General features: G+C 31.2%; 1 protein-coding gene across 2 annotated transcripts; it reads right to left on the bottom strand.

Annotated features, from left to right (window-relative positions):
* Window positions 1-704: 704 nt before the first annotated feature.
* On the bottom strand, window positions 705-24,750 carry LOC145934974 (uncharacterized). 2 transcript variants are annotated; one of them, XM_083035924.1, is made up of 6 exons: window positions 24,530-24,750; window positions 8,668-8,753; window positions 5,574-6,983; window positions 4,761-5,534; window positions 2,453-4,659; window positions 706-2,370 (listed from the first exon to the last, which is right to left on the bottom strand). In XM_083035924.1, the coding sequence occupies exons 2-6, from the start codon at window positions 8,732-8,734 to the stop codon at window positions 2,056-2,058; spliced, it is 4,773 nt and encodes a 1,590-aa protein (XP_082892050.1). In that variant the 5' UTR covers window positions 8,735-8,753; window positions 24,530-24,750; the 3' UTR covers window positions 706-2,055. The 2 variants fall into 2 exon arrangements, with proteins under 2 accessions (XP_082892049.1, XP_082892050.1); XM_083035923.1 differs by having other exon boundaries at window positions 705-2,370; window positions 4,761-6,983.
* Between the last annotated feature and the right edge of the window lie 3,115 nt (window positions 24,751-27,865).

The following is a 27,865-nucleotide window of genomic DNA, read 5'->3' as shown; positions in this document are numbered from 1 at the left end:
AGTCTTTATTAGTGAGTCTCGTTCTGATGTTCCGGTTTCTTATTAGCGATTTCGTTACTTCTCATTCAGATCTTAATTTGCGACTGCCCCGCGGGCTGACTCTCGGTCTTTTATAATCTTTGTTTCTTGAATTTCTTTCGGGAGAGGCCCTTGGAAACAGGTCTCTGATTGGTTAGTAATATTCACGCGTTTTTATTCTAACTGCAAGCGAAGCAGGTTGAAGTCGCAGGTCTTCGCTTGCATCTCGCGGTTTCCGGTGCTTCGCGCGTGTCTCGCTGCGTTAGCGTTTTCACGCGACGAGCGTTTGTCGAGAGCGCTCTTTTATACGTAAAAATATCTTATAATATTCTATAAAAATATTTAGTGAATTCTTATTCCTAATAACTACTGGTTATAGTTCGGGCTATAACATCTGATATAACAAGTTTTGTATAAAATCTGCAGTTTTTTTGCTGGCAAAAATATATAGCACACAGTTTTAATACATGCTCTTGACAGATTTGGCTATCTGGGAAGTTTTGTATAAAATCTGCAGTTTTTTTGCTGGCAAAAATATATAGCACACAGTTTTAATACATGCTCTTGACAGATTTGGCTATCTGGGTATATATATATATATATATATGTATATATACATATATATATACATATATATATAATGTATATATACATATTGTATATGTATAGCGAGAAGAAAGATTAGAAAGACTTAAAATTTTAAATTGAAAATTATATGTTTGTTAAATTAAACGGCAAAAAAGATAAAAGGTAAGACATATGAACATTATACAATCTTGGTCTTCTTTCTATTTTTTATTAATACGAATTTCGCATAGAGATCGAAATAATAAGCACGCAAAATTATACAACTAAAAATAGATAAATATTATTAATTACGCTAATCTAATCATATATATTATATAAGTTTACTCTAATCGTAATTAATGCATTAAAATAACATCTCATGCAAAAGCAATAGTTTTTCATGAAGAATGTTTTCAAGATTTATACAAAATTTATTCGCGTATACATTATAACACGTAAATATTTTTACAGAGCATTTTACAAAATTTTGGTACTACTCGTATTTAACAAGATTCTAGATTTTGCTAATAATGTATTCTTTTTCATGCACGCACGTGTCATACACGAAACATAAAATTCGGCAATTTAAATGTGAAAAGTACTACATCGTTATGCGCATATACAGTTAGAATATTGCATATAAATATCGCAACCATCCTTAGTATTGTGCATAATTATGTAATTGCACCTGAAGATATATGTATATTGAGCAATATAATTTTATAAAAATTAGAGATTATTTACTTTTATAAATATGTTATCTCTTATACATATATGTTTTTGTTTTGCTTAATGTAGTCATAATTAAAGCTTATAATAGAATTATATAGCATAGTAAATAATAAAATAAAAATAAATAAACTCCAATTCTAATAAAAATATATATTCTTCCAGCCAAGATTTACTGCAAAATTGACACCTACTGACCGATAATCATTAATATATTTATTTTTTCAAAATCATCTAAACTAATTAAGATTGCGTAATGGCAGTTTAATTATTATTTTAATCTTAATTATAATTATTATTAATCTTCAAGATGACTGCCGAAGATCTCTTATTAAATTTCTAATCGAGATCTTCCATAGCCATGTTGTTAAATGTTCTATAAAGTATTATAAATTAAGATAATATTGCACTAGCGAATATAATTCTTCGTAATCGTAAAAATAAAATTTTTGAAAAGTTTTAAAAAATGTTGGAAATTTTGTGATTGATAAAAAAAATAAACATGAATATGTCGTGGATATTGTAGATATTGAAGAAATGAGGATTACCCACTTCAATATCTTCGATTGTTCTAGCACTTATTTTTAGCAATTTATTTGCATGAATATATATATATAATTTTGCTAATTCTTATAGTGCTTAATTATTTAAGATCATCATTAAGAATCACTATTAACCTGAGGATTTATATCGTCTAAACATTTATGGCCAAATTTCTCGTAACTTGTATATATTAAAAGTCTAGAAAAGAGGGTTATCAAGCAACTTATGATGTAACATTCTGGAGGAAAGATTAAAGTCTTCAGTTGGTATTTGCCATTGATCATTCCAATTAGTTGTGTTTCTGTACGCCAAATGCGAACACATTGGAAGACGCGTTACACGTTCGCATCTTCTAGAAACCGACCAATAAACAAAGTTCTCGGGACATTTGTACAAGTATCCTTGTACATTGTTCCGGATATCACGTTTACACTTGTAAAAATTGTTACTGCAACCTTGCCGATAAGGGAAATGTCCTTCTTCCGGACAGAGCTGATTTGATGATACTTTTACCTAAAACATGAAAAAAAAAGTATATTGTAGTTATTTCTATAACAAGTAACAATCTACATATTATTTAATTACGATTACTTACAGGTAATAAAGCATTATTTTCCACTCTTCTATACAATCTGACATTTGCTTTGGGGCCAGTGCATTGATCGCTGCTTCTATCTGCAGGTAGGCACTGAATCTGTTTCTCATCAAATATAGTATTCTCAGGACAACTTAATATAAGAATCTTGATCTCCATATTTCCTTCGGAAGTACATTGATAGAATAAGTTGCAATATTTTGGATGCCTTCGGAAACCGGTAGGACAAACTAAAGCTATTTGGTCATCAGTCAAATTGCCTATAGCGCAAGGTGCCGCAGCTGCTGGTTCCGCCGTTGTCTGCTCTGATAATTCAGTCGATTGTTCCTGAGACTCTGTTTCTGTTGTAGACTGTGTTTCTTGAGACTCTATCGTTGATTGTTCCTGTGATTCGGTCGTTGATTGCTCTTGACTTTCCGTGTTGGATGATTCTGTCGTCGATTGTTCCGTTGTAGATTCTTCAGATTCAGTAGTAGGCGTTTCGAACATTGATTCAGTGGAAGCAGTAGTTTCAGTTTGCTCAGTGCTAGATTCAGTAGCACCTTCTGTGATGGCAATGGTTGATTCAACCGTGGATTCTGTTATGTTTTCGGTACTTTCTGATATTTCCGCAGTCGTGGATTCCATGTCGGAAGTGGTAGTACTTTCTTCTGTAGATGACGTTGAACTGGGCTCAGTGCTTTCTTCTGTTTGTTGAGTTGTGCTTTGTATAGTACTAGTTGGTTTGGATTGTTCTGATGTTTCAGACTCGGTTGTGATTTCCACGTTAACACTGCTTACAGTAGTACTTCCAGTCGTACAATCTCTCGCAGGATAAACAGATTCAGGGTAATTGCATACGCTGATTCTAGGGTCAAATATGGTACCTGGTGGGCAGTCAAAATGATACACGTTGAAACCATTGCTATTATCGACGCAGCGATAGAACTTATCACATCGAATTGGATGCGGATAGAAACCTTCGTTATTGCATACTATCGTGTTGTTTAGTTTTTGAGTCGTGCAATCTGATACATGTGACTCGGTAGACGAAGAGGAATCTTCGCTTGATTCGGAACTAGATTGTTCAGACGAGGACTCGGATAAATTTTCTGTACTAGAACTTCCAGGCATTTGAATTTCTTCTGGCTTTCCTGAAACGGGTTCTTCGCCGGCGCTTATGATTGTCGTTGACGAAGTTTCTGTTTTATCTCCTTCCGACGTGGATAATTCTGTAGATATTTCTGGAATACTGGCAACTGTAGTAGAAATTGGAATTGCGGATGAGATAGTCATAGTGATTTGACTAGGAGCAGTTGTAGAACTACTCGTGACAAGAGGTCCAGATACGGTAGTGCTAGATGACGAGCCATGATCGATCTCGTTATTTTCTATTGAACACGAAGCTACCTGTTCAATATAATTACATGTTTGTACGGATTGATCCCATGCTGTGCCTGGAGCACATTCAAATTCATATTTCTGATATCCGGATTGACCTTGTACACAGCGATAGAATTTCTTGCAATTACTAGGATTTGAAAAGAAACCTTCTTCAGTACATTCGTATTTTCCAGTTTGAGGAGAAGAAATAGTAGACGATATAGAACTTGGGAGAGTACTCGTTGTAGGTCTTGTATCTGCAGATGTACTAGTACTGGGTGGCAAATATGAAACAGATTCAGACGTAGATCCAGATATTGCGTTTGTAGTTGCAGTACTTAAAGGTGGTAAATAAGATATAGAAGTGGTTGTTTGAGTTACGGGAGGCAGATAAGAAACGGATTCGTTAACTTGTACTGTTGAAGATGGATATGTACTACTAACGGTTGGCAAATAAGAAACAGATGTAGTTTGAGACGGTACAATAGGTTTGCTCGTAGTGCTAACAGCTTGCTGAGTTGAAGACGAAATCTCCGGTTTTGAAGATATTGGTGGAATAGTAGAACTTTCTGGAGATTGTGCCGGCGGTAATTCACTGGTGTCTGGTATATCAGTACTATCCACTTCGTTTAATGATGTATCAGGTTCATTTGTATCTACATTGCTCGTTTGATTACAATGTGGTACGGCATAAATGTGATTGCAGCTTTGAATAGATGAATCCCAAACAGTTCCAACACCGCATTGAAATTCGTATTTCGTAAAAGACGTGCCATCATTGACGCATCGATAAAATTTGCGACAATCATTTGGATGAGCAAAAAAGCCTTCTTTTGTACAACGATCTGAAATAAAATTTTATATATTTTTCTTATATTAGCCATTTACATTTAACTATATTATACTAATTTATATTAAGCTAGCAATTTTTCGAATTATACTGTACCTGTTAATGGTTGATGATCAGCGGAGCCCGGTAAGCCTGAAGTATCAGAGGTTCCAGGAGAACATGACGTGCCTGCAGAATCTGATGTCTCTGGATAGTTCGAAGAGCTTGCATTGCTCGGCAAACCCGGAGTTCCTGAGATTCCAGAAGAAGCTGGAATACCTGGAGAACCTGGTTCCCCTTGTTGTCCCGGATATCCGATTTGCCCCGATTGTCCAGGTTGACCATCAGGATATCCTGGTTGTCCCGGCTGCCCTGGTTGTCCATCAGGATATCCGGGTTGTCCCGGTTGTCCTGGTTGACCCGATTGTCCAGATTGACCATCTGGATATCCTGGTTGTCCTGGTTGCCCCGGTTGGCCATCAGGATATCCGGGTTGTCCCGATTGTCCCGGTTGGCCCGGTTGGCCCGATTGTCCAGGTTGACCATCAGGATATCCAGGTTGCCCTGGTTGTCCTTGTTGGCCATCAGGATATCCTGGTTGTCCTTGTTGTCCATTAGGATATCCGGATTGTTCCGGTTGCCCCTGCTGTCCTGGTTGACCCGGTTGTCCTGGTTGCCCTGGCTGTTCTGGTTGTCCATTAGGATATCCGGGTTGTCCCTGCTGTCCTGGTTGCCCCGGCTGTCCTGGTTGTCCATTCGGATATCCGGATTGTCCAGATTGACCCGATTGTCCAGGTTGACCATCTGGATATCCGGGTTGTCCCGGTTGCCCCTGCTGTCCTGGTTGGCCCGGTTGGCCATCAGGATATCCGGGTTGTCCTGGTTGTCCAGGTTGGCCATCAGGATATCCGGGTTGTCCTGGTTGTCCAGGTTGGCCTGGTTGGCCCGATTGTCCGGGTTGACCATCAGGATATCCGGGTTGTCCTGATTGCCCCGGTTGTCCTGGTTGTCCATTAGGATATCCGGGTTGTCCTGGTTGACCCGGTTGTCCTGGTTGCCCCGGCTGTTCTGGTTGTCCATTAGGATATCCGGGTTGTCCCTGCTGTCCTGGTTGCCCCGGCTGTCCTGGTTGTCCATTCGGATATCCGGATTGTCCAGATTGACCCGATTGTCCAGGTTGACCATCTGGATATCCGGGTTGTCCCGGTTGCCCCTGCTGTCCTGGTTGCCCCGGTTGGCCATCAGGATATCCGGGTTGTCCCGGTTGGCCTGGTTGGCCCGATTGTCCGGGTTGACCATCAGGATATCCGGGTTGTCCTGGTTGTCCATTAGGATATCCGGGTTGTCCCGGTTGCCCCTGCTGTCCTGGTTGACCCGGTTGTCCTGGTTGCCCCGGCTGTCCTGGTTGTCCATTAGGATATCCGGATTGTCCAGGTTGACCCGGTTGTCCAGGTTGACCATCAGGATATCCGGGTTGTCCCGGTTGGCTTGGTTGTCCGAGTTGACCATCAGGATATCCAGGCTGTCCCGGTTGTCCCGGATGTCCTGGTGGTCCCGGTTGGCCTGATGGTCCCGGATATCCGGGTTGTCCTGGTTGTTCCGGTTGACCAGATTGATCCGCACCGATATTACCATTCCATTGGCCACTATTATTGACATCGCCTTCACTTTCCAAGTTTTGCTTACAGTTTCCTTTCGCAACGGCCCAAGCATGATTGCACCCTTGAATTTCTGAATCCCAAACAGTTCCTAAACCACATGTAAAATCATACTTTTTAAACTTTCCATAACCTTCATCTACGCATCTATAAAATTTTCTGCAGTCACAAGTATCGGCTAGAAATCCTTCTTGTATACATTGAAGTTTGTTTTTACAATTATTTTCTGGTTGATCTGTGGTTGGTCGACTTGTTAACGGTGATTGTTCTGTTTCCGGTTTTTTAGTTGTAATAATTTGGGTCGTAATTGTAGGTTTTGACGTAGTCACCGGAGGTAATGTCGTGGTTTGTTGCGGTCGCTTGGTTGTTCTCGCTGTTGTTGTCCATATGGGAGAAGGATTCTCTGGAGGACCATGTAGATTTGAATCAAGTTCATTCTCAGATCCGGCGCATTCAAGCCGACCGCTATCTCCCGGATGCGTACAAATATCTCCTTTACTTTTTGAGAATACTGTGCCTACTCCACATTCAAATCTAAAGCTTGTCAGTGGACTGCCGTTACCCCAATCCACGCATCTGTAGTAAACCCTGCAGTCAATTGGATCGGCATGATAACCTTCCTCTGTACATTTGAAGCGAGTACTACTTCGTTTGTACGGACCTTGGTTATACTTGTAATAGCCTGTAATTCAATACAAATAGTAATACAGTACTTGACACACACGTTATTTTGATATTTAAAACCGTCTTAATAATATTATTCCTAAAATAAACATGAAATGTGTAATATTTTTTAATTATTTTTTTGTTCTCATTATACGTTTTAAGTATAATAAAAACAAAACTAATTTAGCAATAAAAGCAATAATAACCATAAGAAATAGAAATTAATTAGAGAAATTAAATAGAGCAAAATAGAGAAGAAATTTTAAGAAGATTCATCTGAGATATACACATTTCATATTCAATATAAATTTGCAGAATCGTAATATATTATCGCGAAAGTAAAGAATTAATTTTCGTGCTAAATGATTGCAATAAAATTCTTTTAATCATTTGCATCAAAAACTAATTAAAATTTATTCTACATATTCTATAACAAATCAGATAAATATTACGATTAAAAAAGATAGATAAAATTGTTAAATACAATTCGATAAGCGTAATCAATTTTCAGTCTTTCGTCGATTTTAAATTTTAAAATTTTATGAAAAAAACAAATATATTAATTAATAATATTATCTGCTAAAGAGTATTTATTTCCTATTTATTTTTTAAGATTGCATTATACATATGTATATAAAGTGGCCCACCGAAAACGAAACAGACATATTTTTAGGGTGAAATTAACCCCTTTTTTGGGATTGAAGTTAGGTGAACGAAAATAGCCAATTAATATGTCCCCCTTGACAACAAAGTTGACCTGTCCGAGCGTTTTTTGACCAAATAGTTAAATGCCAAAAAATATGTCTGTTACGTTTTCGGTGGGCCAGTCTGTATGTATACAGGGTGTCCTGAAACGGTTCAATATTTCGGAAAGGAAGCATTTTATAAAAAAATGTTTTAAACAAAAATTGTAGTATTTAAAAGAATCCATTTAGTGATTTGAACGATTTGACCTTAGATGACATTACCAAAATCTTATTAAGGTCATCTTGAATTTTTTAAATGGAATCACCATATTTTTATATAAATCGATTCCTCACTATATTCTGCATAAAAAGTTATAAGGGTAGGATAGTCAAAAAGTGAATAGTTTACGAGATATTTTATACTTTAATTTAACATAATCTTATATAAACTATAAAATATTTCGTAAAATATTTAATTTCCTATAATCTTACCTCAATACTTTGATGCACAAAATAATGAGGAGAATTAATTGGTGTAAAGAAAACATATAGTTGTTTTCAAGAAAAAATATGTTGCTGCTAGTTGCAAATTAAATATTTTTTTCTTAAAAACAACTGTCTTTTTTCCTTATACTAATTGATTCCTCTTATATAAAATATCTCGTAAGCTATTCACTTTTTGGTTATTTTACTCTTATAACATTTTATGCCAAATATTACAAGGAATTGAATTATATAAAAAAAATATGGTGGTTTCATTTAAAAAATTCAAGATGACGTTGATATGACCTTTATAATTCCATTTAAGGTCAAACCGTTCAAATCGCTAAAAGGTTTTTTTAATACGTTGTATTTAACTTAAATATTTAAATACATAAAATAAAAATATATACGCCTCTTTTCAAATTAAATATATAGTATATAGAATGTAATATTTTGTCTTTCTTTTACATTTGTCTATCTTTTACACACAATATATAATCATTAATAAAACTAAATTAAAGTAGTTCTCACCAGCCTCTGTCAGCTTTGTTATCATCAGCGTCGCTAAAACGCTCAGGATCACTGAAACTTTCCACATCTTTTGGTTCCAATTTTATCTATAATTAAAAACAAGATAATCAATAATCACTATTCCGACACTAACATCATTAAAAATTTTTTTTTAAATGAATATATAATTAAATTTAATTGTTAATTTTTATATTTTATATATCTTACAATGCTTAGATATGGATAATCTACTAAAAAATAACTCACAAAAGTAAAAAAAATATGCTAAATACATAAAAAATATTCCAACTGGAACAAAAAGTTCGAGAAAATAAAAACAAATATAAAATTTTAATACAACTAAAACCAAATATAGTAAATTATATGCTATAATTCATAATAAACACTAAATTAATTAAATTTTTTTTAATTCCTAAAGCATTTTTTATCATGATGTATAGTTTAAAAGAAATAAGTCATATAAACGTGACCTTCAAGCAGAAGTAAGATATAAAAACTTGACGTGACCGGGTCGCATTTAAATATATTTCACGAACAAATATATATCTTTAATAAAATATAAAATATTAAACGATATATAAAAATAAATGTTTAATCTATATAAATTGCAATTTTATTAGATTAATCTATTATAAATGACTTTTTGTTACTTAAGTTCTTCTTATAAAACTTTATGAAATATTATACATTAAATATAAATAAATTTTCTTTACATAAATGTAAATATTTAACTTTTGTATTAGTAGAATTTTTCGTATATTTAGCAAATATATATATAATTCATATATTATAAAATATAAGCTTGGGCTATTATACGTTTAAATATAATCCGAACAAGATTTCCTTACTTCGGTCCTAAAGTCGTTTATGCAACTATATAGACTTTGCGTGCAACTTTCTTTCAAACTATACATATATCATGTAAATAATGCTTCAAAAATTAAAGGAATCTAATTCATTTAGTGATTATTATTTATTATGAATTAACATATATTATAATTTACTATACTCTTAGCGCTAATATTGATCTTATATCTGTTTTTTCAAACTTTTTATTGCATAGCAATTGGAATATTTTGTTATGTACTTAGCGTACTTCTTTTTACTTCTGTGTTCTTTTAATGTGTGAGATATCACTGTTTTTTATACAAATTATTTTTAAAAATTTAATTTAAATTTTTGTAAGAAAATATTTAATGTCCATTTTTTTCTTAATACAATTATAACAAATTATATATGTATACTAAAATTTTATTTTGTTGTACTTGGATCTTGTTTGATAATATTTTTTCTGCAAATAATATGCATACATTTTTAGCATTTCAAGACTAATTTTGTAACTTTCGAACTATTTATTAATTGCCATTCGCTGCCTCTAGCACTTACTACATATTTGTATAATATTCACCAATTGTACTTTTATCTTGATGAAAAATTCTACTAATAACTTTATATATTCATACCAATACAACTTATATACCACAGATATACAGCTTCAATTTTTAAATCTTATTTTAATAATTTTTGTACCACTAATTTTAAATAACAATACAATATAACAATATTTTGAATAACTCTTGTCTAGTTAATTAATAATTTTATATTTTAGTTTTGATATTTTATTTTTTAGAGAATTGAATTTGTTTTAAAAATCAAGTTTTTCTTAATAAAAACAATGAAATCTCACACATTAAAAATGTTTTCTTAATAAAAGCAATGATATCTTACACATTAAAAATGTGTTTTAATTGTATTTCAAATTACAAATTTTCACAAACTGAATTGTATTCCTATAAGTACTTAGCTAGTTGTTGATTTCATATTTTTGATTTTGTTATTTAGAGGTATATTATGTTTTAGAAGAAAATATTTTTAAGTTATTTTTAGTGGTAAATATTTTTTTAAACTTTAACACTTCTCTTCCTTGTTGCACTATTCCTCGATACTTTTAATAATCATTAATCATTTATCACTTTTCTTCTCGTTGCATTTATTTTTTAAGTGTATATGGTGCCAAAAAAATTACGTTTTATTTAGTAAATTTTTTTGTTAACTTTTTAATGAACAAGTGATGGCTAAAAAACTCTTGAATGTTCTTCAAAACGATGACCTTTACAACATGTCAAAGTCATTAACTTGTGAAGGGGCTGATCTTAAGTGAATATTTACTCTATTGATAGCATCGCGGCTCCTGAATATAGGCAAAAATGTTGACAAGTTAAAAATGCCATATACATACGTAAATTCAAAAGAAATATTTATTTGGATCGCAATGAAGTTATCGATGAAAGAACTAAACATGTATGTAGATTATATTGACTCTGCCATTTCAAGGAACAATTATCAACTTCTGCTTAATCATCCGATTTACTTGATAATGAAAGAGCATTTTAAAACCCATCGAAGCTTACATCAAAGAGTATATTATCGCATACTTTATCTTTTTAGCTATCTGCAATGCTTTAATTGCGCGGAATGTGCTGCTGTTTATCAAGATGCAATCTACAAGCAAAGATCCAGAGTCGAAGAACTGAGAGATTTGTGCAACCGATAATATAATACTGGTATAAAATACAATAGCAATAAAACGACGATACATAATTTGCCATTATAAAAGTTTTTTATTAAATGGAAAAATTATTTTTATAATATTTAAATGAGAAATTTAATATTTCAATGAGTAGTTTTATTACGTTAATAAATTTTATTACATTAACACTAACATATGTATATGTATATGTAACAACATGCTCTATATATAAATAATTTGAAACCTCTGTTATATGTATATATAATATTAATACAATAAATTCTTTAAATATCGCTAGTAAATTAATCAAAGGATCAATATTGAAATAATCGACCAAACTAGCACAAATTTTTTACTTTATTAAAAGTTACTATTATATAATATTAATATAATACTTTTATTAATAATTTATTAAATTAATTAACAATCTACTTAAAATTATTACTGTTAGATAGAAGTAATAAATTTTTCTACATTTTTCAATATGTGTCAATCGAAATTATTTCTTACGTTGAATATAAAACACACATATTTTGTGGCGCAATTTTGTAGACTCTTTTAATCCTGCTCTGAATACTAATCGGAACTATTTCACATGGTTATTGCTTTCGATGATGAGGCGTATTTACGCAATTATGCAAAAGAGTCTCTTTTGCATAGTAAACATCGATATTATTAAATGCAAAATTAATAATAGATTGTAAAAACAAATTTTGATAGAACTTTAATAAATTTGATTTTTTATGCAACATTTACTAATAAAGTTTAAATAAATAAACTTTAAATAAATATTTTAAAGAAGTTAAACAAAGATGATTTAATTTAGAAAATAGCTTTTATCTGCCCCCCTCTCTCTCCCCTTCCTTTCTTCTTCCCTCTCTTTCTTTCTATCTATCTACCTATCTATCTATATAATTGTCTAGCTATTTATTTATCTATCTATATCTATCTTATTTTTGTAAAGATTACTTATGCTATTTTTAACGAAAACCTTGTTTTCAACAAAAAACCTAAAATTTAACCTGCAACACAATATAACATAATACAATACTTTCTAACATAATACAATATCTTAGATCTTAGATTATTTTTATTATCATTACATTCATATTAACCCTTCATAATTTATCACTCTTATGCGCGCGAGAGATATTAATGTTACACGTAAAGCTATGAAATATCACCAAACATTTGATTATACACGATGTTTTGTAAAGCGTATAATGAAGGGGTCGTTCGGGGCGACTTTACTACTATCAAATGTAAACGGATACTCTAAACTGTGGATATACATAAATGCCGGACGAAGATTCGAAGATGCGCGCCAAGTAATGAGCGGGCTGTTAAGGGAGTTAACATGACTTATTTATAAACCGATTCAGACAGGTCTACCACCTGCTGTCGGCGCCGCTGCTGCTACTTCAGGGAATAAAGCAAACGAACAGCAACCGCAGCAGCAGCCTCGAACGCATTCCAAGGACAGCATGCCCATCGTATCTTGCGGTTTGTCGTGCAATTAACCCGCCCTCCGTCGACGGATATCTCGCGACTAGCAAAAATCGACATCGCTGAATTAACCGGCCTTCCCTCTCCCATTTTTTCGAACCGGTGATGGGGGAGAATGATATTACGTATGAATCTTTTACGATTCTCAGCATTTATATATACTTAAAAATATTGGAGAGAATGTTATTTCTCCTCGATTTGATAGCTGTATTTGATATAGATTTTTTGTCGAGAAAAAGAATGTCGCAAAAAACTACAATGCGCTACGATCAATAATTTTCGAGATATCAATGTTTCAAAATTTAAAATTTTTTTATATATTGAGATTTTTAAATTTTGGTTTGAATTTTAAAATTTTTTTGGGATGGGGATGCAAGGGGGAAAATTCCGCCCCTCCCCCACTCACACTTTCACTTTATAATATACATACATCTACACATACACGTGCGCACATAACACTAAATTATTCTACAAAATATATTCTTTCTTAAATGTAAAATATAATATATAGGGTGAGAATGATAAAAAATTCACCATGTTTTTCTCGAAAACGATTAAGGTACATTTTCACGTACCGCTGAAACCGATCGTTTGAGCGACAAAAATGATCACGTGACGACTTTTGTCGTTGAACTATTACAGCGGTAACTTTTATACATGAAAAAGGATTGCAGCGACAAAGTTAAATTGTAGTAAACACAGTATTATGGCTTCTAAAAGAAATAAATATTATATATAATTGAATATCAAATTGTAATCGAATAATTCGACGAAAACGCGAAATAGAATTTCAAAATGACATCGTTTTTGCCATACTGCTGTTATATCAAATACAAAAAAAAACCTTATTCGAAAAAAGAGTCTTGGGTTGCACCATTATTTCGAAATCGTAATAAATATGGATTTTACAAAACTTTTACCGGATATGAAGTTAGAAAGTGCAAGGTTCAGGAATTATTTTCGCATGTCATCAATTCATTTTTATTTTTATTTTTTTTTTATTTTCTTTGATCGAATGCATCTTATAATGTTCTTAAGTTATTTTGTAAGGTTATGTGTCTTTTCGGTATACACGATCAAAACACAGCGTGGCAGCAGTGCATAAGCGTTTGAGCGATATGTTTTGTAGTTGAACCGATTCAAACTACAAAATTGTAGCCGCTGGATTACGAGCGACAAATCTGTCGCTTCAACCATTTATTTTAGCGACACGTGAAAATGTACCTTTAGAGATAGAGGACATCAAAATGTTCATCATATTGATCCAGACATATATCTGTAGTCTTCGCAGAAAGCTACAAGCTTGTTTGTACATCTTCTAATTCTTGTATGATTATTTTGCAAAAAATATTTTTCGCGAGAAAACATGATAGAAAGAATAAAAAATATTTTTCACGAAATAACCCTACAAGAGTTAGAAACAAGCTTTTTATTAGGACTGCAGGCATGTCAACTTGGCGAACATATTGAACACTTGCTGTAATAATAAAATAATTTCTTCCAAATTTTCATTCTGACTTATTTTGTTGATATCTTGGAAATGGTTGAATTTTTAAAAGATACTCTTATACAAAAATTATTAAATTTATTGAGTACTATTGATAGAATGACTACAAAGTACCTCTTTCCATTAAAAAAATAATTGTTTTGTATTATTGGCGTGAAAAGAAGATATTCAGGGTTATTCAAGATCACCAAAATATGTGTCCCTTCTTATCCTACAATTTTGATAATGGATGTTTTCCTCTATTTCTAATTGTTTTCGAAAAAAACATGATGAACTTTTTATCAGACTCACCCTGTATATGACAGATCATCAATTGTTGTGACAAATTGCTATTATTGCGACTTTTAAAATCGATATCAATAATTATGGATCGTAACGCATTGTAGCTTGCAGCGTTCTGCTTTTGATAAAAAAATTCTATGAAAATGGTATAATCCTTAAATTAAGGAATCCCGGAAATAACATTCTTGCCAAAATATTTATTTAATCTTTGTGCATGCACGTGTTTCTTTATATCGCAATAACGTATTGTACTAAAACGTTTTTGGCCGTACAAAATAAATTGGCTTTAATAAAGATAATTAGTTTTCTAATTTTTTTAATAACTAATACAGCAATCAATGTGTTAGCTCGATTTAAATTGAACGCAATAACGATAGATTCTTATAGTTGTAAAATGATAAAATGAGAAATAATGAAATTTTGTGATTTATTCACAGAAGAGAAACATACGCTCTTGTATTTAGATTATTACGCGAAATAATTTAAATTTAACTTACATCTCTAAAAATTGCAATATATTTTACGTATATGTATAAATGAATATTAATAGGAAGAGGAGAATATTCCATGTCAGTAAGATAAGAGAATTTGATTTACTATAATTAAAACATTATTGACATATAGTTGATTGTAAATATTGCGTTTAACAAAATTTAAAATATTTAATTAAGTTCAAAAATTACATCTTTAAATTACGAAATGTGGATATCTGTGCGATTATGCATAATATATTTTTTTAAAGCAACGTTTGGTTCGGATAACTGTACATGCGAAACGAAGCTAATAGCCTCGAATCAAAAGCGATCACCATTTGCAGTCCTCAAAACGGTGACGCTTGTTGATCCCACGGAACACGTTTAAAGAAATTAGAATTTATTGGAATATTATTGGAATTTAACCTTGTCGCCAAATATCTCTGATAACGGTATAAGAGTAAAGAGAGAACATTAGCAAAGAGAGAGAGATAAATAAAAGTTTATATTTCCCGATTCTCAACCTAATAGCATCTGATTATTTTGTATGAGATTATTTAAAAGAGCGGGTTTATGTTGGTAAGCCCAACACACTTTGAGTGAATTAAAACACAACATCACTGAAAAAAACAATCTATTACCTGAAGTTTTTAAGTGGAGTAATGAAAAATCCTATGAAAAGACCTCAAATTTGTGAAGACGGCTATTTAAATGGGGATGTAATTTCCTTTATCTAATTTTAAAAACTATTTGAACTAATAAATAATTTCCTAATTAAAGTTTATGATTCTATTTATTTTTACAAAATTTACAGTAAAAAAAAATCAGAAAGAACTTTTGGCCTATTCTGTATATGTATGTATGTATATAAATATATAAAAAGAGAGAGAGAGAGAGAGAGAGAGAGAGAGAGAGCATTTTTTAAGGATTTATTATAAAACTGAATTGTAAATAAATAATGTTTGTATATTCTCCTACTTTGTCCTTCAAAACTCACTTTCTACTAAGCATATGAGTTTACTATGATTACTGTAAAATTTTAAAACTTTTGTAACTACTTTTGTAAGTATTGAAAATAAGATCTATGTTCATTGACATTTGAGTGGTTTATTTTAAAAGTCTACTTTTTTTGTTTCGAGATATTAAAGGGTTTGCATTTCAATGTTTTCAAAAATATTGATAAACGCTGTGATACTATGATTTCACATATTTTATAATAATAAATAGTTTAATTTATCAGATACATACTTTCACACAACATAAATTGACAAAAATAATAAGATTGCTGATTTTATTTTAAATGGATTTACACCATTTTCAAAATCAAAGAGTTTGGATAAAAGCCATATTGTCAATATTATCTATATTTTAATTACATTTAAGTAAGCCTATGCTTTTACAATAATAAATATATAAAATATAAAAGATAATATATCATCATATATTATATAACAATATTATTTATTGATGTTATATTATATAATATTATATATATATATATATATATATATATATATATATATATAGGGCATTTTCCACGCCAAATCAACGATTTTTTTTCCCGGCCATTTTTTATTTGCTTCATTTTTTTATGTTTTTGTATCCATTGAAAGTAGCTTCCATGAATTTTTTTAGATTTTTATCTTTATCGATTTCCGAGTTATACATTTTTCTTTTAAATTGATTTTAACAATTTCCGAAAATTTCAAATACATATTTATAACTTGAAGAAAAATTAAAATTTTGTCATTAATAAGGTGGTTATTTTTTTTCTTTGAATGTATTTTTCGAAAAAAATATTGAAAAAATTAAAAAATGAAAATTTAATAGTGTTTTAGTCAATTTTGACCGAAATTTATTTTCCTCAATGAGATCCCTTCAATTTTTTTCAAAAAAATGTATATCAGTTTAGACTTAAAAACAAAATTTTAGAGCTATTGGCGAAAAGGGAATTCAAATATTTTCGATTTTTTAAAACTATTTTTCGATTTTTTTAAATTTTTTTTTAAGGGGATGCTGGAGGTATGTTTTTACCGACCGAATGCGAATATAGAGATTATTTTGGGATATCTTTTTATTGACTATATAGATCAATAAATCCTTTTCCACGATTAAAGTACTTGTAAAAACGGACCGCGTTAGCTATAATTCCATATATAAATCATATAAAAATCAAAAATTACAGTTTTGTTATCGGCTTCTTTCATGTCAGCTCGTAACAATACTTATTTAATAAAAATAGTTCTGCAGTTTATCTGTGCATAAAATATAGTATACGCGATAGGGTTAACATGAAGAAATATTAGTAAACAATAAAAAGTGAGATTGCAAGTCTAATAAAAAAGTTATATATTAAAAACATTTTCACGCATATGTGTGTGTATATGCGTATACGTGCATATGTTTGGATATGTGTGGTGCTAACCTATCGTGTGTATATGTGTATACGTGTATATGTTTGGATATGTGTGGTGCTAACCTATCGGAGTTCGTCACTCCAGCATCACCTTAAATTGCATTTTTTAGTATTTTACACCAATCCGATTTAAAAAATAAGTATTTACAAAATTAACAAGCACTTATTTTAAAGTTTTGAGGGTTTTAAGAGTCAGGAAAAAAGAAAATTTCAATATTTTTAATTTTTTTAATTTATTGGAATATTTGTTTTTCCTGACCCTTTAATACTTTGAAATGAGTGTCTATTAATTTTGTAAATACTTATTTTTTAAATCAGAGTAATGTAAAATACCAAAAAGTGCAATTTTTGAAAAAAAAATCGAAAAATAGTCTTAAAAAATCGAAAATATTTTAATCTCCTCTTCACCAATAGCTCAAATATTTTGTTTTTAGGTCTAAAATAATATACATTTTTTTTGAAAAAAAATCGAAGGGGTCTCATTGAGGAAAAAAAAATAATTTCAGTTAAAATTGACCAAAACACTATTAAATTTTCTTTTTTTAATTTTTTCAATATTTTTTTCGAAAAATATATTTAAAGACAGAAAAAATGACTACCTTATTAATGACAATATTTTTATTTTTCTTTAAGTTATAAATATTTTAAATTTTCGGAAATTGTTAAAATCAATTTATAAAAAAAATGTATAACTCGGATACCGATAAAGTCTAAAAAAATTCATGAAAGCTACTTTTAATAGATACAAAAACATAAAAGAAAAATGAAGCAAATCAAAAATGGTCGGAGAAAAAAGTCATTGATTTGGTGTGGAATGCCTCATATACATATATACATATGTATATTGTTGCGCCCCTCGGATCTGCATCCTCATCCTCGGGATCATCCCGTTTACGTTACTCGGAGATCGTCGTCAAGGGGGGTTGTTGATGAACAACCTGGGACTTTCGTTTGTTTTCCGGCTCCATGGAGAGTCTTGGTCTAGCTGTCAAACCGATTTGACGTGTTACGAGACCTCAGACTATTTTTCCGGATTGATTGTATTTCTTCTTCTGTATCTCAAAGGGTCGTCACTTCATTAAATAACATTCTGTGCATAACCGTGTCTTGATTTATTTCGCGCGCGAGTGAGAGTGCTTGTGCGAGTGAGATATCTCTTGAGATATCGCAAGAGGCGTCCGGGGGACGTAACAATATTATATATTAATTTTCTTAATATTATTAAATTAAAATGTTTATACAATATAATCTATAAACGCTTGAAAAATAATACTCTAATTTAGAAATAAAACATGTTATTATAATAATTGTTATTATAATATTTATAATTGTATTTACTTGCATCGGTGAGATATTCAAATACATCATATAAATTACTGAATTTACTAAATATATTTTCAATTTCTTTTAACAACTACTTTTGACATTAACATATTTTTTCTTTATTGATTATTATTGATTGTAGATCTTTTATAAACAAAAACTTAATCTTAATTTGTCATAACAATAATATTATCGATTTTCTCGAAAATGTGGACTTATACTATTTTCAAAATAAACTTTTTCTTTTACTCAGAATGACCTCTCAAACAATCTATCAAAGTTTATTACACTCGATCTGAATCATCCTGTACAAACAAAGTGAATCACTTTAACTTGACGAAATAAATGTCTTGAATAAATTGTAAAATACTCGCTATATAAAAAAATTGTTTACACAAAATATATATAATATTAAAAGAGATATGTCTCTTTATTTATTATTATAATCCAATTTTCATAATAATCAATTTTTTACTTAAAGAGAAAGTATACAGAGTGGTTATAGCTTGCGTAAAGTAGATTAATTTTCACTGTATAAACTTTTTTTTAACTGGCGGAAATGTCTCAAAAATCGTGGCGACCGTTATGTGAACCACCCTGCATATTGCTAGTTTTAAATTACATATTTTTTCTTCAAAACAACTGTTTATTTTCTTTACACTAATTGATACCTCTCATTATTTTGTGCATAATAGTATTGAGGTAAAATCATCGGAAATTAAATATTTTATGAGATATTTTATAGTTTATGTCAAAATAATATCTAATTAAAATATAAAATATCTTGTAAACTATTCATTTTTTAGCATTCTACCCTTATAATTTTTCATGTCAAATATTGTGAGGAATCGATTTAAAAAAAAATTATGTAGTTCTATTTTTAAAAAAACTAGATTGACCTCTAAATAACTCTGAAAAACACGAAGGGCAATTCTAGGTCACGATATTATGTTCCCTTCGAACAACTTTTGCCTGATATATTTTTTTCTAGAATTCCGTGATTTCCAAATATTCATCTGTTAAAATTAAAATGAGATACTCTGTATATACATATATAAAAGCTATGTGTGTGTATATGTGCTTGTCATTTTTAGAATTTTAGCATTTGAACGATACAAACATTGGTAATATCATATAAAATGTCTGAAACAAAAGATTTACTCTAAATTCACTGAACAAATTTTGTTTACAAAAAAACTATTTTTTGTATTTCTAAAATAAATATGTAAGCGCTTATTTAATCAAAAAATGAAGACTATTCAAGGTACAGATACAAAACGTCCAAATGAAAGCATTACACTCTGATGAAGAAAAAGGTAACATTTCAGATTTCAGGCGACTTAGTACAGTGAACCTGAGTTGTTATGATGGCATGCATACAATCCAAGTATGGCATAAGTGCAACCTTGCCGTTGAAAGTAGCAAGGTCGTTTCTTCTCCCGCCAATAACAACTTTGCTCTCCCTGCTAATGCGCGCAATGGCGTGGAAATGATGGGAAGTCTTACGCATAATATGCGTAATAACTTGCATAATTATTAAAAGGAAGAAGCGTTGACTTCGACAACCAATTCGTTAAATATATAAATATATGTAATTTACAACCAGTAGTTACATATTTTTTCTTAAAAACAACTATCTGTTTTCTCTACATCAATCGATTTCTCTCATTATTTTGTGCATAAAAGAATTAAGGTAAGATCATCGGAAAATGAATATTTTACGAGATATTTCATAATTTATGTAACATTATATCAAAAACTAAAATATAAAATATCTTATAAACTGTTCACTTTTTTACCATCCTACCCTCAAAACTTTTTATGCAGAATATTATGAGGAATCGATTTATGTAAAAAAAATATGATGGTTCCATTTAAGAAATTAAAGGTGACCTTTACATGACCTTCAAACTTCTAGTCAAGGTCAAATCATTATCACCGTTTTATGTCTCCCTTGAAATCATACAACTTTTATTTGAAACATTTTTTAATAAAATCATTGGTGGAAAAATTTAAATCTTTAGATTAAACATATATCAAAATAGTATAATTGATTTTAAGTAATTTACTAGCATTTTTGTAAAACAAAATCTTTTTATTGTGCTGTTACCTTGTCGTAGATGTAAGTAAAATGCGATATAAATTTTTCGCCAGAAACGGTCGAATGAAACAGCATCACGATGCGTTATAAAAGTGTGCAATGACATTTGCCAATGATACCGTGGGTTTCTTCGTGGCTAATAGCCAACTTCACATAGCGATGCATCGCAATTAAAGGGATACCTGTAAATTGCATCGCGCGAGCCTTTCTTCTCCCCTTCGACTTCTTCTTCTTTGCTTGCCTACGTCTTTTCTTACTCTCTCCTTCATTTACTACCATAATAATAATGTAGATTTCCCGTAATCCATCATTGACACGAGCTCCGCGCGCATAGGGTTCAAGGCTCCCTTTGTGGAATGTGGATATACATGCGCTATGCATATACTTATTTCTGAGAAAATGAGAAAGCCGCAGAGTGTGAGTTAGCATTGACGTAAATAGAGTATAATCATAAGAAGTGATGAATCAATGATGAGAATTGGCGTGTTCATAACAAGATACCTTGTTTGGCGCGATTAATGACAACATTGAAGTGTATTGATATGATGCGCATAGAGTAAAATTTCTAACACCTTGACAGATTTATAGATAATGTTACATTTTATACTTAGATGCCTGTCTGGTTTTTATTTTTACTTCGTAATTTCTAGGACTTTATTGCTGAATTCACACAATATACGTAATTTTATGTAATAATACATTCAATATATATATGTAGCAAAATTTTATCAAATAATTTTCTCTGTACAAAAAAAATATAGTAAAACAGTATATAATTATCGCAAGTCAATTTTGAATTTTTCCTTACTCGGCAAACTGTTTACCTTGGAATGCCTTGGCCATTTAAAGCTGGACTCCCATAAATCTTGCTCGTTGACATATTAATAACGGAAATGTTTCTTGCATAGATAAGCAAAGATGAAAATTACTCATTTTTCTTATAAGTGCGTTTTTTTACTTTTATAAAGATTATTCTTTTATTCTTTATAGAATTTATTTCTTTCCGATATTAGGATCATTATTATAAAAAAACTTACATAATGTGGAAACTGCTTTTTAAATCGCACTAATATAATGTTATAACAAAAAATCAAATGAGAAAGTCTTCTACGCTCGTGTAATGTTCAAAACGAATTCATATATTTAAGAGGCCAACTTTTCGAGCCATTATTAGGGTGTTATATTAAACTCAAGTTTATTCAATTTATTATACAAAACATAATGTTTAGGATTAAGTTGTTTGTAAGAATTTTTATGATACTGAAGAAGACTGCGTGCAGTTGAAACGTTTATACTTTCCATTTATAATTTATTATGTTTTATAATAAATTGAATAAACTTGAGTTTAATATAACACCCTAATAATGGCTCGAAAAGTTGGCCTCTTAAATATATGAATTCGTAATGTTATAACAATTAATTGTTTACTTTTATATGCGTGCGTATTCCGCACTCCGGAAATTGGTTACGAAAGTTATTGTATTGATCGACGGAATGTTGCGCGAACAAAATTATCCTTTATTACTATTAAGAAGAGTTGAAAGAAACTGCATGTTTATGTAATCTGCATATTAAAACGCTTTTGCTACAGCAAATTTTATACTTTGCAATTTCCTACAATTTTCCTATTAATTTAATAATCATTCTTTTATAGAAAAAACATATCATCCTCTGTTGTATTATTTTTTATTTTGATTATTATTTCATATGATTACTTGATATTTCATGATAAATATGTGTTACACTTGATAATTGGTATAAGTTTATTTTCGAGAAAATCGATAATATTGCTATGGTTACAAATTGAAATTAAGTTTTGATTTATAAAAGAAGTCTCGAGAAAAGTAGACATACACTTTTAAAATAAACGGTTGAATTTTGGGTCCCAACGTGCATTTTACAGAGCAATTATCAAGTAACGGTTACGTCATTATACAATTGCGTCAGAATTAAATCTGCATCTGGATTTCGTTTGATAAAGACCCGGCGCACGTGAAGCGTTTCCTTTATGGCGCATCAGGCAAAAAATTAATTTCGGGACTGGTCTCGGTTAAGGCCTCTCTTACCATCTACAGCGATTGCAAGATACCGTGCACGGGCGTACATAATGCATTACGGGCTGCTACTTGTTGGCCGATCAGTTTCAATGCCAAGATCGATCGACCGGCTTAAGCCCGAGCATCGCATGCGAATCGCGGAATGTCGATCCAAATACAGCGGTTCGGATTCGTGATGCGAATCCGTAATCGGGGTCGGGAATATTTCGGCGACGATCATTTACATTGTGCGGACATGTTGCAAGTATTGTATACTTCGCTTGTGACCGGGTGAAACAGTTATGCGATGACTAATGTCACGATATGTAATGATTACATGCATGCACGCTCGTCAATTCATCAATTTCGAAGGTACTTTAAAGTACCGGCACGACGCATCGTTTTATTTTGCTAATTGTGGCATTAATGTTTAATTTACATTGAAATCTGCTTGCAGCTAAGGACTTATTTAGACTATTGTTATACAGGATGTAACTAAATAAACATATACGGAGCACACCATCAAATTCTCTGGCCAATTTGGAGACGATTTTTCCTCAGTAAAAATGTCGGAGCATCAATAATTTTCAAGTTATTAATAATGATTGAAAAAGAAGAGCTTCTTACGAACTTTGTAAAGTTAAAATATTTAAAAAAACTACATTCTTCAGTTAATTTCAGGTAGAGTTTACTTTAGTAGAATTTTAATTTATAAGGCTTAGCTACAAAGATACAAGAGAGCAAAAATTGAGAACATGCAAAAAATGATGATCTCCTTCTCTCGACATATTCGCTAAGGAAAATAAAAAAAATCAAATTGGCCACAGAATGATGATATGCTCCATATATGTTTTTTTAGTTACACTCTGTATATTTGCTCTTTATATTTTATAATTGTAACAAGTCTCGCAAAATGTTATGAGCGATTGATATAGATTAACAATCCGTTTAATCAAATTATAATCCTTAGGTATAAATTTAATTTTTAGCAATGTAGCATATATTGCTCCAAAGAATGATATTATATCTTTGATATCTTGTCATATATGTATACAGAGTATCTTATTTAAATATCTGGAAATCACAGGATTTTAGAAAAAAATGTTTTGTACAAAAGTTTTATGATTTCGAGAGTGACATAAGATATGGTCTCATTGGTTTCGTTTTGGGTGGCGTTTTTCAAGATCATTTAGAGATCAATTTAGGTTTTTTTTATATAAAACCACCCTAATTTTTTATATAAATCGATTCTTTGCAATATTTAGCATAAAAAATTATAAGGGTAAAATGGCCAACAAATTAATAGTTTATGAGATATTTGATATTTTACTTTAATACAATTTTATATAAACTATGAAATATCTTGTAAAATATTCATTCTTCGATGATCTTATCTCAATACTTTTACGCACAAAATAATGAAAGGAATAATTGATATAAAGAAAATATATAGTTGTTTTTAAGAAAAAATATGTAACTTAAAACTAACAACTATAAATATACATATATCCGCAATATTACTCCTAATTATTCAATAATTTAATCACATTTCTCGCTAATAAAAGTTTATTGTATTACAACTTGAAATTCACAAAGCGAAAAACATGACTCGATCAACGAAAGTCCAAATTTATTTCATTCACATTTACATTCACATATATAGAGAAGAAAAATACACATCAACTTACATTTCGAGATGCATTCGGCAAAAATTTCGTCGTCGCAGCCCCGTCACATCCCGCGGTCTCTTCCTGAAACTCCCTCAGATCCCCGGAAATCGTGGTCCACGGAAACTCGCGTGTGTAATAATGTTCACGCGTGGAACGTAAGAGTGAACCCGGCGTCGACCAGGTGTCGTGTAACTTTTCAGCGACTATTCTTGAAAATCGGTTGCCGATCGTGGCACGTTCCCGAGAGGGAGTAAGTCCTGAGGACGCGGATGGCTCCTACTTATAAAGACTTGGTTCTCCAATTGGCTCGCCGGTGTGCGTGGAGCACCAACGTGCGTATGTGCATGCAAGAAGGAATAGTAGTGTGCAGGTGGTGGAAGGGGGGACAACACACAAACCGTGATCGTTACACGTTTGATGTTACACATTACATCAAAGATCGATATCATCGTTGTCCAGGAATTTGCGGATTTTTTTTCATCGAAAAGCACGACAAGCTTGTGAGATTTTTCGTTAGTTAGTTATCGTAGAATTAATAGATGATAAATGTTTCATAGAACAAAATATAATATGGATTTAAAAAATCGCATTTTGCGATTTACGTCGATTATCTTTTTTTTCAGCAAAATACTAAACTCTGAAGCACGTGTGAATTCTTTTACGTCTATCTCACCATCGTTTTTCGTGCTTAAATTAATACTTTATTACTGAAATTATTTTATTGTAACATTAAAGGCAAATTCTTGGGATTATTTAGAAGCAATTTTTTTTCAGTGAAAATGTCGAGGCACCAATAATTTTCAAGTTATAAGTGATTGAAAATAAAGGGTTTTTCGCAAACTAAGCCTTGTGGAAATAAAATATTAACAAAACTCTACATTTTTCAGTGATTTCAGGTGGAATTTAATGTAATAGAATTTTAATTTAAGGCTTAGTTACAAAAATATATGATGGCAAAAATTGGGAGCAAAAAATGATGACCTCCCTCGACATTTTCGTTGAGAAAAAATTGTCTCCAAATAACCTTAGAAATCTTCCATCAGCGGGTGATAAGTCTGGGGGACATCCTGTATATATAATATATATAATATTATATATATAATATATGTATACATATATATTATATAAATAAGTCGTTTATATTTTGAAAGTAATATAAGTTCACTTTTTATTGTTTCTCTCTTTTTTTATAAACGAAAACTTAATTTGTATAAAGTATAAACTATAACAATATTATCGATCTTCTCAAAAATGGACTTACACTACTATTTTCAAAATAAACATTTTAGTGTCCCAAAATTAGACCAAGTTTCAGATAGTCATAAAGGACAAATAAGCCAATTTTGTCAATAAATCCATGTCTGCAAATGAGACGTGGCACTATAATGGTTTTTGAAGTGAGGTATATTTTTACAGCAATTGTTCGAAATGACGGTCATTTTTCATAAAAAAACCTTGTCCATTTTGAAAACAAATTTTGACTAAACGAGATTGAGTGTGACGCTGAATGAATACTGAAGATATGATACTGAACTTAATCAAACAATATGTCTTATGTCAAACAATATATCAAACAGTGTCTTACAATTAGTCTTTGATTCTCTAGTATCAAAATGGCTGATTTGCGAACACGAGTTTATTGACAAAATTGTTTTAGTGTCCTTTATAACCATCTGAAGTTTGTCTAATTTTTCGAGATATCTTGTATATGTATATTTGTTACATGTGTATATAACAAACGAGATTTTTTTGGAGGTTATTGGCAGTAATATTTATATAAGTGTATAATTATCTCTTTCTTCTTATTTTTCTCATTCTCTTTCTCTCTTTCTTTCTTTCTTTCTACAGACATTAAATTACAGCAGAAGCTGGTTTCGTTACTTATTCGTACACGATATCATCATGGCGACATCGATAGAAATGAATTAATCGCGTCGTGTGGACTGTCGCGGTATGTCGCTCTCTGGAAAAGAAAAACGGATACGGAAAGTAAAGCGAAGACATAACCTATCGAGACGGAAAGCAAAAGCCGGCCGTTGCAACATTCAGGATCGAGTTATATAGACCGAGTCGCGATTTTTTCTGCGCCTCTCGACCTTGATCGCACCAAAGATACATCTTCCATGCATTCTGCGCATGTACAATTTTTTTCGCGCGGCACCGATACAATTTTCCCTACCGGATCACAGGCCGCGAAACAGGTTCCACTATTTATATCGTTGGTAATGATCAAATCTGATCAAGAATAAAAAAAAGATCAATGAATTATCAGCAAGTTGAGTACACTTTTAATGCTTTAGATAGTCGATGAATGAAAGAGATGATGCCTCAGGACTCTTGAAAGTTCGACATTTAAACTTTGCGAAAATTTACATTTTCACACTTTAATGCTAACAAAAAAATATAAATTTTCATGGAAAGTTAAATTGTCGATATAGGTATGATTTGCACGATGCACGATGAAATAAACGCATTTTTCAATTTTGCGTTTCACGTTTCTTATCTAAGTAATTGATAAATAAAATTTAAAAAAAAGAAAGAACAACAGGTTAGGGTGAGGTTAGGTTAGGTTAGGTTAGGCCCAGAGCTTTCCAACATATTTACAAAAACATATGAAAAAAAATCAAAAATAATTTTATTAAAATTGTTTATATAGATTGCCACATCTAGGATATGTTTTCAGTCAGGATCAATCGTTATAACTAAATTAGAGATGACGTAGATGAGACGGTCACTGCTCCGACACTGGTTCGACGAACCTGGCGCAAACAGGATGTTGCGAAAAAATTGTAAGTACATTAACATAATTATATAATCAATTAATGTAACTATAAGCATGACAAACGAGAATATGGAAAGAGAGATAATGAAGAAGATGATGATGATGCTCGACCTGCGACAGATTCGAAGTCGGGATTATTCTCATTAACGATTATCATAAATACGTCGTTCCATATTACTTTCAAATATGCAAAAAATTCCACGAGAATTAAAATAAAACTGTAAAATTAGTATGTGTAATATAATCTGAGAAGAAAGAGAAAAGCTGCTTATTTCTCTGTCTGTAATTAATATTATTATTTTGTCAAACTCTTCTCGATATTTTTTTACTTTAAATTGTATTTAAATAATCGAATATTCGAGTATTGCAAAAATCAATCTAAACATGATAACTCTTAAGATATTCTGTGAAATCAACTGTGCTTGGATATAAACGTATAAACTTAATACACTGAATCCTGAAAGAGAGTAAACAATGGATCATACTTCAAGGTATATCCACCATAAATGTCCTAAAGAAAAATCTTGCGGCTGTAACTTCCTTGTCTGGACGTGCATGTAATCTCGGTCCTC

This window comes from Prenolepis imparis, unplaced genomic scaffold, assembly GCF_030444845.1.
Source record: "Prenolepis imparis isolate NDT839.2.m4 unplaced genomic scaffold, iyPreImpa1.0 SCAF_4, whole genome shotgun sequence".
Taxonomy (NCBI): Eukaryota; Metazoa; Arthropoda; class Insecta; order Hymenoptera; family Formicidae; genus Prenolepis; species Prenolepis imparis.
The sequence above is the reverse complement of the archived record's forward strand: the minus strand, read 5'-3'. Positions and strand labels throughout refer to the sequence as shown.